Below are 15057 nucleotides of genomic sequence, written 5' to 3' on the forward strand. Positions count from 1 at the left end.
CCCCAAGGCAGCCACCACATCCCTTCACTAACTTGCTTTCCACCCCCAGGAGCATAACAAATTAAAGTTTAATTTGTGTGTATTGTTTGGACTGCTAAATTGGCCATGCCCGCCCAGTCACATGACCACCTAGCCATGCCCACCCAGCTGGTCCAGCCCAGGGGTGGATTGTACTTACCTTTACTACTGGTTCGCGATGGGATCACGGGCGTGAGCGTTGCTCGTGCGCGTGCCTTGCTTCTGCGCATGCGCAGATCGCCGATTATGACATCCGGGGCGGTGGGTGAGGCCTCCCGCCCGTTTTACTACCGGTTCTTGCGAACCAGTCCAAACCGGGGGCAACCCACTGCTGGTCCAGCCCCCCCCAACAGTCTGAGGGACTGTGAATTGGCCCCCTGTTTAAAAAGTTTGAGGACCCCTGTTCTAGACTCATGATATGGCCTTGAGCTTCAAGAAGGCAGATTCTGAGTTGAGTGTGGTGTGGAAAACCCCAGCAGTAAGAAGCAATAAAGGTCCATTGAAGGGGGTGTGAACCTCTTGTCATCTCTTTTGAAAAAGCTGGGCTTATTTTCCTGGTCTCACACAGAAGCTGTACAGTCCCAGAAAATCATGGATTACAGGATGCAACATAATCAGTCACCGCCTTAACACTTGAGTGTGTTTCTTTTTATTTTTTTTCCCCACAGCTTCTAAAATGAAAGGTTTCTCTCTCTTCAGCCCTTGTGTGCTGATGGGGACAGATGAGAGGATCTTGGGAATAGATGAAAGGGAACAATAGACGACCAGGGAAAAAGTGAGAGAGAAAAAAGTCCTGTTTTGCAAGCCGTACCCCAAGCTGTATAGATTTTGTACTCTGCATTTAATGGCAGTGAAAATGAAATCAACTTTTAATTCCTAAAAAGGGAACTGCAGGGGCATTCTTTTTTTTTTCATGTGGGTGATAGGCTATTGCCTAAAAGTTAGGGATGGTCAACATTTTCAGTTGAAAGCTGATGCGATGGGAAGGTCTGGGGACCACATCTGTGAATTCCCCGTGTTGCTGTTCACACAGATTTATTGCCTGCCTCGATTAGGGCCACTGCAGAGCGGAGCACAAACTCTGATGATGTATCTGGGAGGAAGTAGAGGGAAATCTCTCCCCACCTCCCAAGCGACTTGCGGTTGCAAGTTGCTGATATTCCACCACAGAAAAGCATTTGTTCCGAGCAGGACTGCAGGATGGGAGAGGGAGAAATTGCTCGCAGCTTCCTTACTCCTAGAGAATGTTTGCTTCCGATTGCTGGCACCTCAGTACCCTAAGCATTGAGACACCAGGCATCTGCTTCTAAAGGCCAGTCAGTCAGTTTGAGAAACGGTTCATCTGGAGCATCTGCCAGACATCTCTTTCTATTTCTAAGCTGATCAAAGTGATGAGTTCAGAAGGCTGTTCTTAAGCTGTTAATGGCAAGGGGAGTCCAGAGTCTTGAGATGGCTGGAAGGAGGAAATAGTGAGGAACCAAACTAGGTCAGTCACTGGGACCAGAGGTTTAGTTTTCCCAGCTTTTGGACTCGTGCTGGAGCCCATCCTCAGGGAACTTCTCTATACTGGAATGTATGTTACGGGCTATTCTATGTGTTGTATTTATGTGGTTGGGTGTGGCTTCCTATTGATTGATTGCTGTGGTGATGGCTGGCAATTGGCTATTGTTTCTTGGGCTTCCAGTCCTGGATTCCTAAGTACCTGATAAACTGGTGATAAATCAGCACTCCTGTTGACTAACGAGGGCTTCAATCACTTCCCTGGCTACCTTTGTACCTACTCAGCCTACAATTCAATTTGCCTTCATTCCTAGGAAATGTTGAGCTCTTTCTCCCACCAGATCCACCTTGCAAATGTTAAATGGCGTCATTCCTTCCTTTGCTAACATTTCCCTGCTGCTGGACTCATTGACTGACGGTGGGTGGGTCATTGGCTACCCATGATGTCACTGGGATCTAAATAACCATGACATTCCTGTATGTTTTCAACAAAGAGGCAGGTGACCGCAGAAATGATTTTAATTTTAATTTGGGTTTCATCTATGCAGGAGCGATGGAGTTGCTACTGCTGGCCCGAAGGACGGATTTGAGGCGGATCTCTTTGGACACTCCGGATTTCACAGATATTGTGCTGCAGTTGGAAGACATTCGTCACGCCATTGCCATTGACTATGACCCCGTGGAAGGGTACATTTATTGGACAGATGATGAAGTGAGAGCCATCAGGCGTTCGTTCCTCGATGGCTCAGATAGCCAGTTTGTTGTACAGGCACAAATTGCACACCCTGATGGCATTGCTGTAGATTGGGTGGCCCGAAATCTTTACTGGACGGATACGGGGACAGACCGCATTGAAATCACGAGGCTTAATGGGACTATGAGGAAGATCTTGATCTCAGAAGACCTGGAAGAGCCGAGAGCTATAGTTTTGAATCCTATGATGGGGTAAGGCACATATTCTTATTGTGAAGGTTTTTTAAAAATTAAGAAATACCATATTCTCCAAGTCAAATCTATTGTTCATTTCAAGATGCTTTCCCTGATTCAGAAATATGAATCTCCCTTATTTACTGACCATGAATAATTTCTGGTGGTGGCTCTCAGTTTTAGAGTACTTAAATTAGGATTATTTGGGACCAAGAGGAACTTTCTAGCTTGTTTTAGAATAACAAAATAACAGAGTTGGAAAGGACCTTGGAGGTCTTCTAGTCTAACCCCCTGCTTTAGCAGGAAACCCTATGCCAAGATTAGCCTGGAATGTAAGGCCCCTTTAAAAGTGGCTGAATTTTTTACAAGGATTTCCTAGGCTACTGACCAGGCTGCAAGAGATTCGTTGAAACCATAACAAAGTCGAAAAAAAGTGCAGCCCATCTGCTTGATCCTCCGCATTGTCACCCTAGGGATCCCCACAGTGCATCATTACACATTTACTGAGTTGCCTGTTGTGAGCTATTGTGAGCCTGTTTGAACACTGATCTTTTCCCCCTTTCTTAAAATAGTGAACTGAGGCAGTTTTAAATTGCTTTCCATTTGCGTTAGTCTTTTTTTTTTTTAGCCCATGAGTAATAGGGTGTAAAACATTTTAGCTGTTACAGATCTGCAACTTGAACTTATTGTGGATTCACCTCTTTAAAACATTAACTTTTATGATGTCTTTCTAATCATCCTTACACTTTTAAGAAAAGGAGGGAAAGAATGATGGCCCTTGGGAATTTTTTTCCAGCAAATAGAGGCTGATCTAATGTTGGAGAAGATCCAACTTGGTGTAGTGGTGAAGGGACCTGGCTAGGAACCAGGAGACCGTACGTTCTAGTCCCACCTTGGACACGAGACTAGCTGGCTGACCTTGGGCCAGTCAGTCTCTCTCAGTCCTTGGAAGGAGGCAATGGCAAACCACTTCTGAACAACCTTGCCAAGAAAACTGCAGAGGCTCATCCAAGCAGTTTCTGAGAATCGTTCAGGATTTGAACGAAAGAAGAAAAAAAAATATGTTCCATGTCCACGAAGTACTTATTTATTTATTGAAATTATACAGCAGATTGTCACGGGAGTTCAACCAGACAATTTTGCAGATATGTTTTAAGTCAAAATAATTTCAGCTGCAGAAAGTACAGGCCATGTGCCAAAGTTAGCACAGTTTAGTCTCTAGTCAATACTACTACATGGTTTTTGCAGCCCCTGTTTTATTCCATCTTATCCTTTTCCTTTTAGCTACATGTACTGGACCGACTGGGGAGAGATTCCAAAGATTGAGCGGGCTGCTTTAGATGGTTCTGACCGAGTTGTACTGGTAAATACCTCACTTGGTTGGCCCAATGGATTGGCACTGGATTACATTGAAAACCTGATATACTGGGGAGATGCCAAAACAGACAAAATTGAGGTTTGTTATTTCCATTTCTCTTCCTTAGTCCAAAATCCAAAGTACTTCCTTGAGATGTGCTATTTGTGTCAGTGGCTCAGCTTATGTTCCTGGTGAGAAGCGAATGGGTAGGAATCGGTTACGAGTAAACAGATTTTAGAATCAGAATCAATGATTGTTGGATTGACATATTCATATGATCTGCTGATGTTCTCCAGTCATGATCTAACTTTCCTGTTGCTGCCTGTTGAATCATCTGTGAAGGATGAGGAGTCCGAATGGTTTATGAACAATACTGAGGAAACTGCTGTATGATGCCACCAATGTTGGAAGTCCCTAGTTTTCAGCTGCTGCCACAGCTGCGCAATTTTTTAATAAGTTAGATCAGTGATGGCTAACCTTTTCCGGACCGAGTGCCCAAAGCGCGTGTGCAAATGCACGCATGCGCCCAAACCTGCAAAATGCAATGTGTGTGTGGCCCCTGTGTACGTGCCCTGCCCCTGTACATGAGCGTGCCCCCCTGTGCTTGGCCCTCTGCGTGCGCCCCCGTGCATACCCACACGCCCCCTGTGTTCACTCCCCTGCGCATGCGCACACATCCCCCCACACTAGCCCCCCCATATGCGCACAGGCCACCCCACACATGCACGGCAGAGACCCAAAGACCAGCTGGCCGGCAGCAGGTATAACAGGAGGGCGACGGCTCGTGTGCCATCAGAGAGTGGGACTGCATGCCACCTTTGGCAGACATGCCATAGATTTGCCATCACGGGATTAGACTTCAAGTTCCCAGTTTAGCAGCTTCGTATTTACTATTCTAATCTTCCAAAACTAGCAACCGAATCCCATTATTGACTTGCAGATCTTTTCAGCAGATTTCAGCAAGCTGCTCTGAAATACCATTGTATTATTGTATTATATTATATATTATTGTATTATACACACAAACAGAATGCCGAGAAAAGGGGGAAAAAAACCATTGCTCCTTTTACCATATCGATGGATAGCTCTGTTAATTCTTCTAGGGTAGGGGTCTCGAACCCATGGCTGGCTGAGGAATTTTGGGAGTTGAAGTCCACAAGTCTTAATGTTGCCAAGGTTGGAGATTCCTGCTATAGGGCAAAGGAAGAATAATAGTCTTCAAAACTGGAGTAGATTTTTCAGAATCCCTGGAGCTTTGATCTAAGTCAGCCTCTGAAGCAGAGGAATTCTGGATTTTGAGGTCCACATTGCTTAAAGTTGCCAAGGTTGACAGACACTGTTCGGGAAACTTCCTCAAGATCCGGTTCTTTCTTTCAGTAATTTGGAGAGTAGCTTCATAGAGATAATCCTCAAATTGCAACCAGAATTGGGAACCAGAATTTCAGTTGTTAAGCAAGGCAATTATTAAACGAGTTGTGTCCCAATTTTAAACCTTCTTTTTCATGATTGTTAAGTAAATCATGTGGTCACTAACCACATCCGGCTCGCCCCATTGACTTTGCTAGTCAGCAACTGGCCGGAAAGATCTCAAATGGTGATTAGATCACCCTGGGATGTAATCTCATATTGTAGAGTAGACCATGGGGATGCTGCAACGGTTGTAAAGTGTGAAAACCAGTCACAAGTCACTTTTTTTCAGTGCCGTTGTAACTTTGGATGCCCACGAAACGAACTGTTGTAAGTCAAGGACTACTTGTGTTAAAAAAGACACCACCGTGTTGCAGTGCGTAAAATGACACCAGCTCTTAAAGACTTCCAATTTAAAATGTGTGTGTGCGTATAATTTTTTGTTTTTCTTAAGCAGCATTTCTCAGGTGACAATTTTGTAGAATAAAGGAAAAGAATCAGGGCTGTTGCAAAACCTAATGTTGTATCTTAGATTCCACTCCCTCCCACCCCACCCCTTGTGTCTTCCACATGCTTGTGTGGGTTTGGTTTTTTTCCAAGGTTGCTGATTCATGTTGCACTGTGGCTTTTCTCCCCAGATAATAAAGCCTCCACAGGGACTAATGGATATTGGCAGGGGTCTCAGCAGGAACCTTTGTTCCCTATTTATCTGGCAGCCTGCAGCCTGCAGCTGAGGGGGGCGGAGAAGAAGGGGGAAGTCTGCAGTTTGGGGCTTCCTTCTTTATCTCAATCAATTTTCTCCACCTATAAAACGTCTGTTGAATCGGTTGGCTGTTTATGAACAGGGACAATTCCTCACTGGCTTCCTTTCTTTGCCTGTCATGCCATGAGGTTAAAAATGCATGATCTGCTTTGCTCGGTTGGGATTACATGTTTATTTTCTGCCTGGAGATGAAATTGGAAGGGGTGGGGGGGGGGGGCGGGGCGGGCATGAAATCACCAAGGCAGCCAGTCTTAAAATGAGGATTCCATTCAAAATATCCAGCACTGATGGACTCATTGGATCTGTCTAAACAGTCTGGATCCTTGCAGCTGGGTTTTAATTTTGATCTTTGTGCTTTTTATTCAATGAAGGTTTAAAAAAAACACCCCAACACCCCACTGTGTTGAGCTTTGGAGCAGCCTTATCCCTCCTCCAAAACATTATTTATTGTCTCATCAATTTTCACGGTATGGAATATAATCATCTCCTCCTACGCTAAGAGTCCAAAGCAGGAGAAGGTTCCAGATGTACTTTTTGGAAAGCGTGCTTCATTCCTTTCCTGCACAGGAATTTTGAGGAAAAAAACAACCAACCCCATTATCCTAACCTTGGTGATTTGTTTCTTCTTTCCAAGGCAGCTTTATCGCAGCTTTATCCTGCTTTAGACTTGCTGCTCGGTTCCTCCTTCCCTTTGCACCACTTTTCTAAGAGAGAAATGAGGCTGGAGAAATTGACCAAGTGCCAGGGATTGTGCAATGAGGGAAGAATGCAGACGAAACAGATCTCACCAACTTGCTGCTTACTGTAATTCTATGCTGGTCAAACCATTCCAACACATCCTAATGAATTTTGATACGGCGTGTGTGCCTGAGGCCCTAATTTCACAGCCCTTTCAAAAAAACATTTTAAAGTCTGTTTCCAGGCAGAATATAATGCTAATACCCTAAATGTACATTTGCTTTACAGTCAGTCTACCAAGATTTACTAAAAGTAGTAATGCCTACGACAGTTGCTAAATATTAAAATTGTATAGGTCTTTAAAATATCTTCTTGGAACAGGGAAAGCAGATGCAAAAATAATTCCATCTGTTAAGGAGAAAAGGCAAACTTAACCTTCACAATACAGATAGTCCTCAACTTATGACCAAATTTCTGGGGAGCTCTCCTTGAAGCTTTAAAAAAAATGCCACAGAATGTCTAACTTAAAACAATTTCTGCTATCCATTCATGCGAAGATTTCTGAAAAAAGGATCACTTGGAGATTGTTCTGCAAATCTTCAATACCTTCTATCCCCCCATTGACTAGCTGAAGTAGAACTGAGCAGAGTGGTAATCATAATATTGTTCGAAATGTTCTCCTTCTCTTTGGAACAGCTATACATGCAATATGAATTTTTGCAGAACCACTTTTGTGTGGCAAATCTCAGGCATCTTGCAGAGATTCCATGTTTTTAATCCCTTCATTTTTTGAGAACTTTCTATTCAATTGGACCTCTCTGTAGTGGTGGGATTCAAAATTTTTTACTACCGGTTCTGTGGGTGTGGCTTGGTGGGCATGGCAGGGGAAGGATACTGTAAAATCTCCATTCCCACCCCACTCCAGGGGAAGGTTACTGCAAAATCCCCATTTCTTCCTGATTAGCTGGGACTCAGGAGAATAGATGGGGGCGGGGCCAGTCAGAGGTGGCATTTATCGGTTCTCCGAACTACTCAAAATTCCGCTACCAAATCTCCAGAACTGGTCAGAACCTGCTGAATATCTGCCTCTCTGGCACTTTTCCCTTTGCATACGAATAAGTGCAATGGCCCTCTGGCACTTTTGTATGCTGAGTTCAAAAACACTGATAGAATACAGTCCCAAATACCTGTATGTAGTTCTGATTTACACCATGGGTATCCAGAAGACACACAGTTCCTGCAACTCTGCACAAGTAGGTTACTTTGAAGCTCAGATATCAATTCTAGAGTCAAAAAATCTATTCTACTTTCTCTGAGTTGGTTTACATTGGTTTGCAATGGGATCGCATTGCGAAGAAGTTTCTGCGCATGCGCAGATCGCCGATGATGACATCTGGGGAGGTGGACAAGGCCTCCCGCTGGTTTTACTACCAGTTCTTGTGAACCGAGGGCAACCCACCACTGGGAAGTATCGATCGTTCTGCAGGGGCATCTGTAGAGGTCGAGGTGGGTTTAAAAAAATCACGATGGCCACCACACATAAAAAGTGCAGGGTTTTGGTCTTGGCTGCCATAGTGACTTCTTTGACCCCATTCTGGATCAGGTTTGATGGTCATTGGGATTTTTCATCAGTCCCTGTTAATCAGTGGTGGAATTCAATTTTTTTTACTACTGGTTCTGTGGGCGTGGCTTGGTGGGCGTGGCAGGGGAAGGATACTGCAAAATCCCCATTCCCACCCCACTCTGGGGCCAGCCAGAGGTGGTATTTGCCAGTTCTCCGAACTACTCAAAATTTCTGCTACCGGTTCTTCAGAACCTGTCAGAACCTGCTGAATAGCACCCCTGCTGTTAATGATGAGCAGGTTATTTTTTTTAAGAGAGATGTATCGCTTCAAAAGCAATTCAACGTTTTTGTACATCCGTTGCCCTGCAAATCTGAATTGGCATATTTGCTTGCCAGTGTCTTCTGAAGCAGGACATCTGTGCGCCTGGAGCTTGGTCACTAGCGTGTGATGTGGGAAGCCACATGTGTTTTCTGTTGTTGTTTTTATCCTTGTAGTTAAGAGCCATCTAGATTGTGAAATCCATCCACGCTGTGGTTAAAATCAGCTCCAAAGGTTAAAGAGAGTGGCTGAAATTTAGATGCGCTTCTTTACCTACAGACGTTCTTATTTCTCTTCTTTGAGAAGAAGCCTTACCGTATAAAGCTATGGACAATGTAGGGTTTTTTGGCACAGATGTACTGAATTGCATTGAAATGTTCTCCTCTGCCTTGCTTTTTCTTCTTCTCAAATACTCTTGTGAGGAGCCAGGAATTTTGCTAGGCAGGACCTCTATTTAAGGAATATGAAATACAGTCTCAAGAGTCAGGAAAAGAACAAGCAGCTGTTACTTGTAGCCTGCTCTCGCTTTCTGTTCGTAAATCAATATTCCCTACATGGGAATTTGTTTTGTTTAAACTGTGTTTCCCCTAAAAAGGGTGGGCTTTGTACCTGAAGGACTTACTGTGATAGGTACTTGAATGGGTGGAACAGCTTGATCATCACTTCTGGTCTTCTCCAGAATTACTTAGCTGAAGTAGCCTGCAACATATTACTTTCTTGGCAGCCATCTTGAAATTCTGGTATTTCCTTCTCATCTTTCCTTGGGACTGATACTTGCTAGGTGAGAGACAAATCCTTTTACAGTAACTAAAGATAAAAGCTGGCCAACATAGAAGAGCTGGTTGGCCTCCAAAGAACGGGTCTGCTTGTGGTGTCGTTTCTATGGGCCATCTTCCCCTCTGCATAGTAGGATAGTAAAACTCTTTTATCTCCCGCAGGCACCCTTGTATATTTAAATAAGGAATATGGCTATAAATCCAATATATGTAAATTTTAAAAAGTGTAGTAAGTTCTTCATAGGGTGAGAGAATCCAATAGAAGAGAGTATCCTCCTGAGTCCTATGGAGATAGGCAGCATACAAATCAAAATAAATAAATAAATAAATAAATCAATCAATCAATCAATCAATCAATCAATCAATCAATCAATCTGCAGCTCAGGGTTGAACTGTGGAGTCCTTGGTGCTCTCTGAGCCTGGCTGATTGCTTACAGATGCTTCATTACCCAACTAGGTTACATCATTAGTGCGAGGAAGTTGGGGTTTGCTCCCTGTTATATACAGTTTGTAGCTTATATATAATAAATAACATATGTGTGGCTTATATGCAGTAGTTACTAGATATAAATGATATAGAAGCTACATATACATGTAATCCTCAATTTACAAACATTTGTTTAACAATGGTTTGAAATTACGACATCCTTAGAAAAAGTGGCTTCTCACCCATCCTTGAAGTTATGACTATCCCACCATTCCCGAAGTCACATGCTTGCGATTCAGCTGCTTGGCAATTGGCTTCCATTTATGATGGTTGCAGCATCTTGTGATCAGATGATTGTGACTTGAGGCAGTGTTTATTTTATTAGAGAAAATGTCCCTTGTCTTTCTGTTTACGCCAACACTCAAGCAAGTGAAAGAGTGTTTTAGCACAGGGTCCTCTGCCTGGGGGCTGTGGCCTATTTGTGAGTGGTAGGCTGGTGCTTGTGCACAATCATACAGCTCAACTTGCCTACCCCTCGCACAAAACCATCCCCTCTTCCCTGCCGCGCCCCCCCCCCCCTTCCTGGGCCGGGCCGCCAACCCGGAAAGTTTGGGGAACGCTGTTTTATCAGACAACAATAGAGAAAAGGATTTCCTGCTCCCTTCTCAGCCAGTGTCTATAAAACATACCAAGTCTGCACTTTCCTCCAAGAGGAAATCATAGATAATAAATGACTGAACAAGCCACTGAACTGGAGCAGGAACATCTGGTTGGAAGGTGCGCCATCTCTGTCACCTCGACTTCCTTGGTTAGATGGCTCCCTGAAAGGAAGGAAGCCCAGCCATGACCTTGCCCCTTTTCTCTGCAGCAGCAGCATCCCATCAAATCTCCCAGGTATTATTATAATGTTTGGTTCCAATCACTGTCTCTCTCCCTGGCCCATCCCAGAAGTTCAAAAGGACGCAGCAGTTAAAAACACAAAAAGAAACCATTCTACCACTGTGTGAGTTCAAGCCTGACTTTGGGGTCACCTCCCCAGCAGCTGGAAGGGATGTGGTGGCTCAGTGGCTGAGACGCTGAGCTTGTCAATCGAAAGGTCGGCAGTTCAGCGGTTTGAATCCCTAGTGCCGCATAACCGGGTGAGCTCCCATTCCTTGTCCCAGCTTCTGCCAACCTAGCAGTTCGAAAGCACGTTAAAAAATGCAAGTAGAAAAATAAGGACCATCTTTGGTGGGAAGGTAACAGCGTTCCGTACACCTTTGGCGTTGAGTCATGCCGGCCACATGACCACGGAGACGTCTTCGGACAGCGCTGGCTCTTAGGTTTTGAAATGGAGATGAGCACCGCCCCCTAGAGTCAGGAACGACTAGCCCATATATATCGGGGGAACCTTTACCTTACCTCCAGCAGCTGCTCTCCACACTTGAAGGGCAGTGGGTCTGTTACCTTGTGGAACAGGAAGATGGACTTGGATCTGCTACGTGGTTTTGAGGAATTACTCATCCCATAACAAAGAAAAAAGCTTGCTAGGTGGAGAGAATTTCATTCTTTTCCTTATAAAAATAAGTGAGTAAAATTGAGCAGGAGAGACTAAACTCCGCCTGGTTGCCATCTGGAATAAGTTGTAGGAATTCTAATGCGGGCTGAAAAAGAGCTGACCTCCATTTTGAAGTTCTGTAACTAGGACCCTTTCTCCAGTGATCCTTTTGGCCTGAGTGTTTTACAAAAAGAAGCAGTTGCTTAAAGGGCAAGCCATAATAAAAGTGGCAATTCATCATTTTTATGAGTCCAGGAAAGTTTTAAATCCAGGTTAGTGATTGGTGTCATTTTAGAAAAATAAAATTGAAGTAATAGAATTTATTGTCAACAAGTTTTTCTCAATTTGTGATTGGAATATTTTTCTCTAGATATATTGGAGTCATATTTTTCCATTTATCCTCATTCTTTTCTTTTACTATACCTGTAGTTTTTAAGTAAGAATTTTTACTATTACAACAATAAAACCTAGTACAAACTAAATTTAGAGAAAGGGAATAAAAAAAGAGAGAATAAAAAGTGCAAGCAAAAAAAAGGATGAAAAAATTTCAGTATAAAGAAGTGACTTCCAACCTTTCTCACAAGTATAAACAAATTTAAACATTCTTTATGCTCTAAATATGGTTACACACAGATCCCATCCCTTATTTGTAAACAAATTCCTAAGACGTGAACTTTTCGATCCTTGTATCGGCAAATAATCCATAAAGGGTTGCAGAACTTTTTTTAAAAAAGTCTTCTTTTAACTTCAATCAAATAAAACAACTTTATAATCCTTCTTTTTACTTCTAACAAGCTTCTAAAGATTGAATCTTTAATTCAATCGAATATTGTCATAGTATTTGGTTTTTCCCCCAGTTCTTTATTCCATTGTTCCAAGGTTTTTTTTTTAACCCTCCTCTTTTGTAGATCCAATAACAAAACATTTCCAGGTCATTCTCTTGGATTGTATTTGTATTTCCCTTTTAATTTTTAAAACTTCAGACAGGTTCTTTTGTATATCCAGTAAAATGGCCTTTTCCAAATCATTCTCTTAGCCTGTAATTTATAGTTCCACTTTCAGTACTGGTTTTTTAGACATAATCTATCAAATAGAAGCAGACATCATTACTAACACTGTTGATGCTATAGCTGCTAATTTCTGGTCCCATTCTTCAAAGATCTCTTTTAATAACAATAATAGCAGTCCCATAGTGCTTTATAGCACTGGCTGGGCAGTTTACAATGTCAGCATATTGCTGCCAACAATCTGGGTCCTCATTTGACTGACCTCAGAAGAATGGAAGGTTGAATCAACCTTGAGTCCTGTCAGGATCAAACTCTAGGCTATGGGCAGAGTTAGCCTGCGATACTATATTCTAACCACTGTGCTACCAATGGTTAACCAGTGGCTAATGTTTCTTTTGTCATTACATTTTGTGTCATTTTATAAGTCCCAGTATTAATCAGTATTAAAAATAGGCTTGCTTTTTTCCTCTTTCTGCTTTTTCTTCACTTTAGTCCCCTCTAGTATCCAGGTACTGAAATCAGTAAAAGTAATTTATCTTTGTTATGTCTTGCAATAGCCAGCATAGCCAAAATAAATCTATTTCCCATGAGAAGCTATTTATTTTTTTGCAGTTATCTTATGCTAAAGGAAGGTCAATTTTCCAAATTTATCTAAACCCTTAATATGCTTATTTAAATAAAAACCTTTAGTTTTTTCTTTTTTGTTTCAAATTCTTTCAGTTGTTAAACTTTTCTTCTGAAGGTCTCTAATTGCTTGAAGAAGGTTAATAGGCAATTTCCAAAAGTGATTAGAAAGTGAGGTTCGTGAACTTAGTGTCCTTTAAAAGGTTCCTCTGTGATTGTGATTAAAATGACTGTCTTTGTCTCCCAGCACTTAAAACAAGTAGAAAATTGCTGGCTTGCAGCTTCCTTTCGAGGAGCAGTCATCCGAAGCACATATGGGCAATTTCCTTTCCTTTCCTTTCCTTATCCAGAGAGGTTCCAAGGAATCGATCTACTCCTCAGTTAATTGTTAATTCATTTTTGTCATGGTCGTCAGCTCCACTTTCAGAGAGACACCTTTAGTTCTTCAAACCTCCTCTGGAACTATGTCTCAATTCATTTTTAAGCGGGCAGATATGATATGAAAAAAAGCTTTGGATTAATTACAGGTTTTGGCTCAATTCCCAATGATGGGAAATGTGAAACCCAGATTCACACAGACAAATAACCCTGAACTTATTTTATTAGGTAATTCTGCTTCATCTCTGAAGCAACAAGGAAGATGTAGCTGTAGTGGGAAAGACAGTAAGCACCACTACTCAATGCAGAAGGGACTTGTGAATATATAAATATATAAATAGGGCTTCCGTATTCCCTGGTATGAATATTTCTTGTCTTCAGTAATGTGTTTTTCTTGCCGAGTCTGTGAAGTTTCTGCTGTTAGCTAGAAATGCAGCTAATTAGCTGAATGCAGAGCTAAGATTTAATGACATATCTGATGTGAAATCTAATAATTTCCAGTTAGGTGTAATGGAATTTGTAGCAGGAAATGTTATCAAAGAAGATTGTTTGGCAGATAAAGTTCATGCTGAAATGCACATGTTAATTTTTGTGAGTTACATTTTGAGATTGATTGAACTGCATTGTCTGACAAGAATTACATTTTGCAAGAAGGCGAGTTTAAGCTTCCGAACCCATCTTGTGTGTGTGTGTGTGTGTTTGTACTTGTGAAGGTCATGAAAATAGATGGAACCAGCAGAAGAGTCCTTGTGGAAGACAAGCTGCCCCACATCTTTGGTTTCACTCTGCTGGGGGACTATATTTATTGGACAGACTGGCAAAGAAGAAGTATTGAGCGGGTTCATAAGCGGACAGCAGAAAGGGAGATCATAATTGACCAGTTGCCTGATCTCATGGGCCTCAAGGCTACCAACGTCCACAAGATCTTGGGTGAGTGTCTTAAAAATCTAACTCCTCTCCTGTAAACCAAAGAGATTATTTTGTAAATGAGAACATTTACATACTTTTAATCACCTAAAAGTGATGCGGTGGCTCAGTGGCTAAGACGCTGAGCTTGTCGATCGAAAGGTCGGCAGTTCAGCGGTTCGAATCCCTAGTGCCGCTTAACGGGGTGAGCTCCCGTTCATTGTCCCAACTTCTGCCAACCTAGCAGTTCGAAAGCACATAAAAGCAAGTAGAAAAATAGGGATCACCTTTGGTGGGAAGGTAACAGCGTTCCGTGCACCTTTGGCGTTGAGTCATGCTGGCCACATGACCACAGAGACATCTTTGGACAGCGCTGACTTTTCGGCTTTGAAATGGAGATGAGCACCGCCCACTAGAGTCGGGAACGACTAGCACATATGTGCAAGGGGAACCTTTACCTTTAAATATCCTAACCATAAGAATAAGGAATTTATGAGGATTTGAAAATTCTCAATACAGACCCTTTCAATACCATCTAAAATGGGGTGGGGGAGGAGAAAGACCCTCTAATGATTGCAAAAGATGATCACATGACCCCGGGACACTGCAATGGTCACAAGTATGAACTAGTTGTCAAGCATCTGAATTTTGATCACATGACCATGGGGATGCTGCAAAGGTTGTAACTGTGAGAAATTCTCATTTTTTTCAACGCCGTTGTAAGTTTGAACGGTCGCTAAATGAACTGTTGTAAGTCGAGGACTACCTATATTTGTATTGGAGTAAGTGGAAAATCAGTGTTGTCACATTTTCTAACAGGCTGTATCAGCTATTATGGTGGAACGTAGTCTGAAGTTGCAGGAGCAAGT

The 15057-nt window shown here is 42.5% G+C and overlaps 1 protein-coding gene across 5 annotated transcripts in view; it reads left to right on the forward strand.

Moving 5' to 3' along the window:
* LRP6 (LDL receptor related protein 6) overlaps nt 1–15057 on the forward strand; it is a 72287-nt gene that overhangs the window by 31836 nt on the left and 25394 nt on the right. For 4 of the 5 annotated variants that reach the window (XM_070948064.1, XM_070948065.1, XM_070948067.1 and 1 more), the window contains 3 exons: nt 2067–2463; nt 3730–3901; nt 13996–14212. In XM_070948064.1, coding sequence (XP_070804165.1) covers nt 2067–2463; nt 3730–3901; nt 13996–14212 — 786 coding nt within the window. The remainder of the gene's footprint in view (nt 1–2066; nt 2464–3729; nt 3902–13995; nt 14213–15057) is intronic. The other variant, XM_070948068.1, reaches the window with a different exon arrangement.

This window comes from Pituophis catenifer, unplaced genomic scaffold, assembly GCF_029215685.1.
Source record: "Pituophis catenifer annectens isolate HBS135680 unplaced genomic scaffold, rPitCat1.0.hap2 SCAF_7, whole genome shotgun sequence".
Lineage (NCBI taxonomy): Eukaryota > Metazoa > Chordata > Lepidosauria > Squamata > Colubridae > Pituophis > Pituophis catenifer.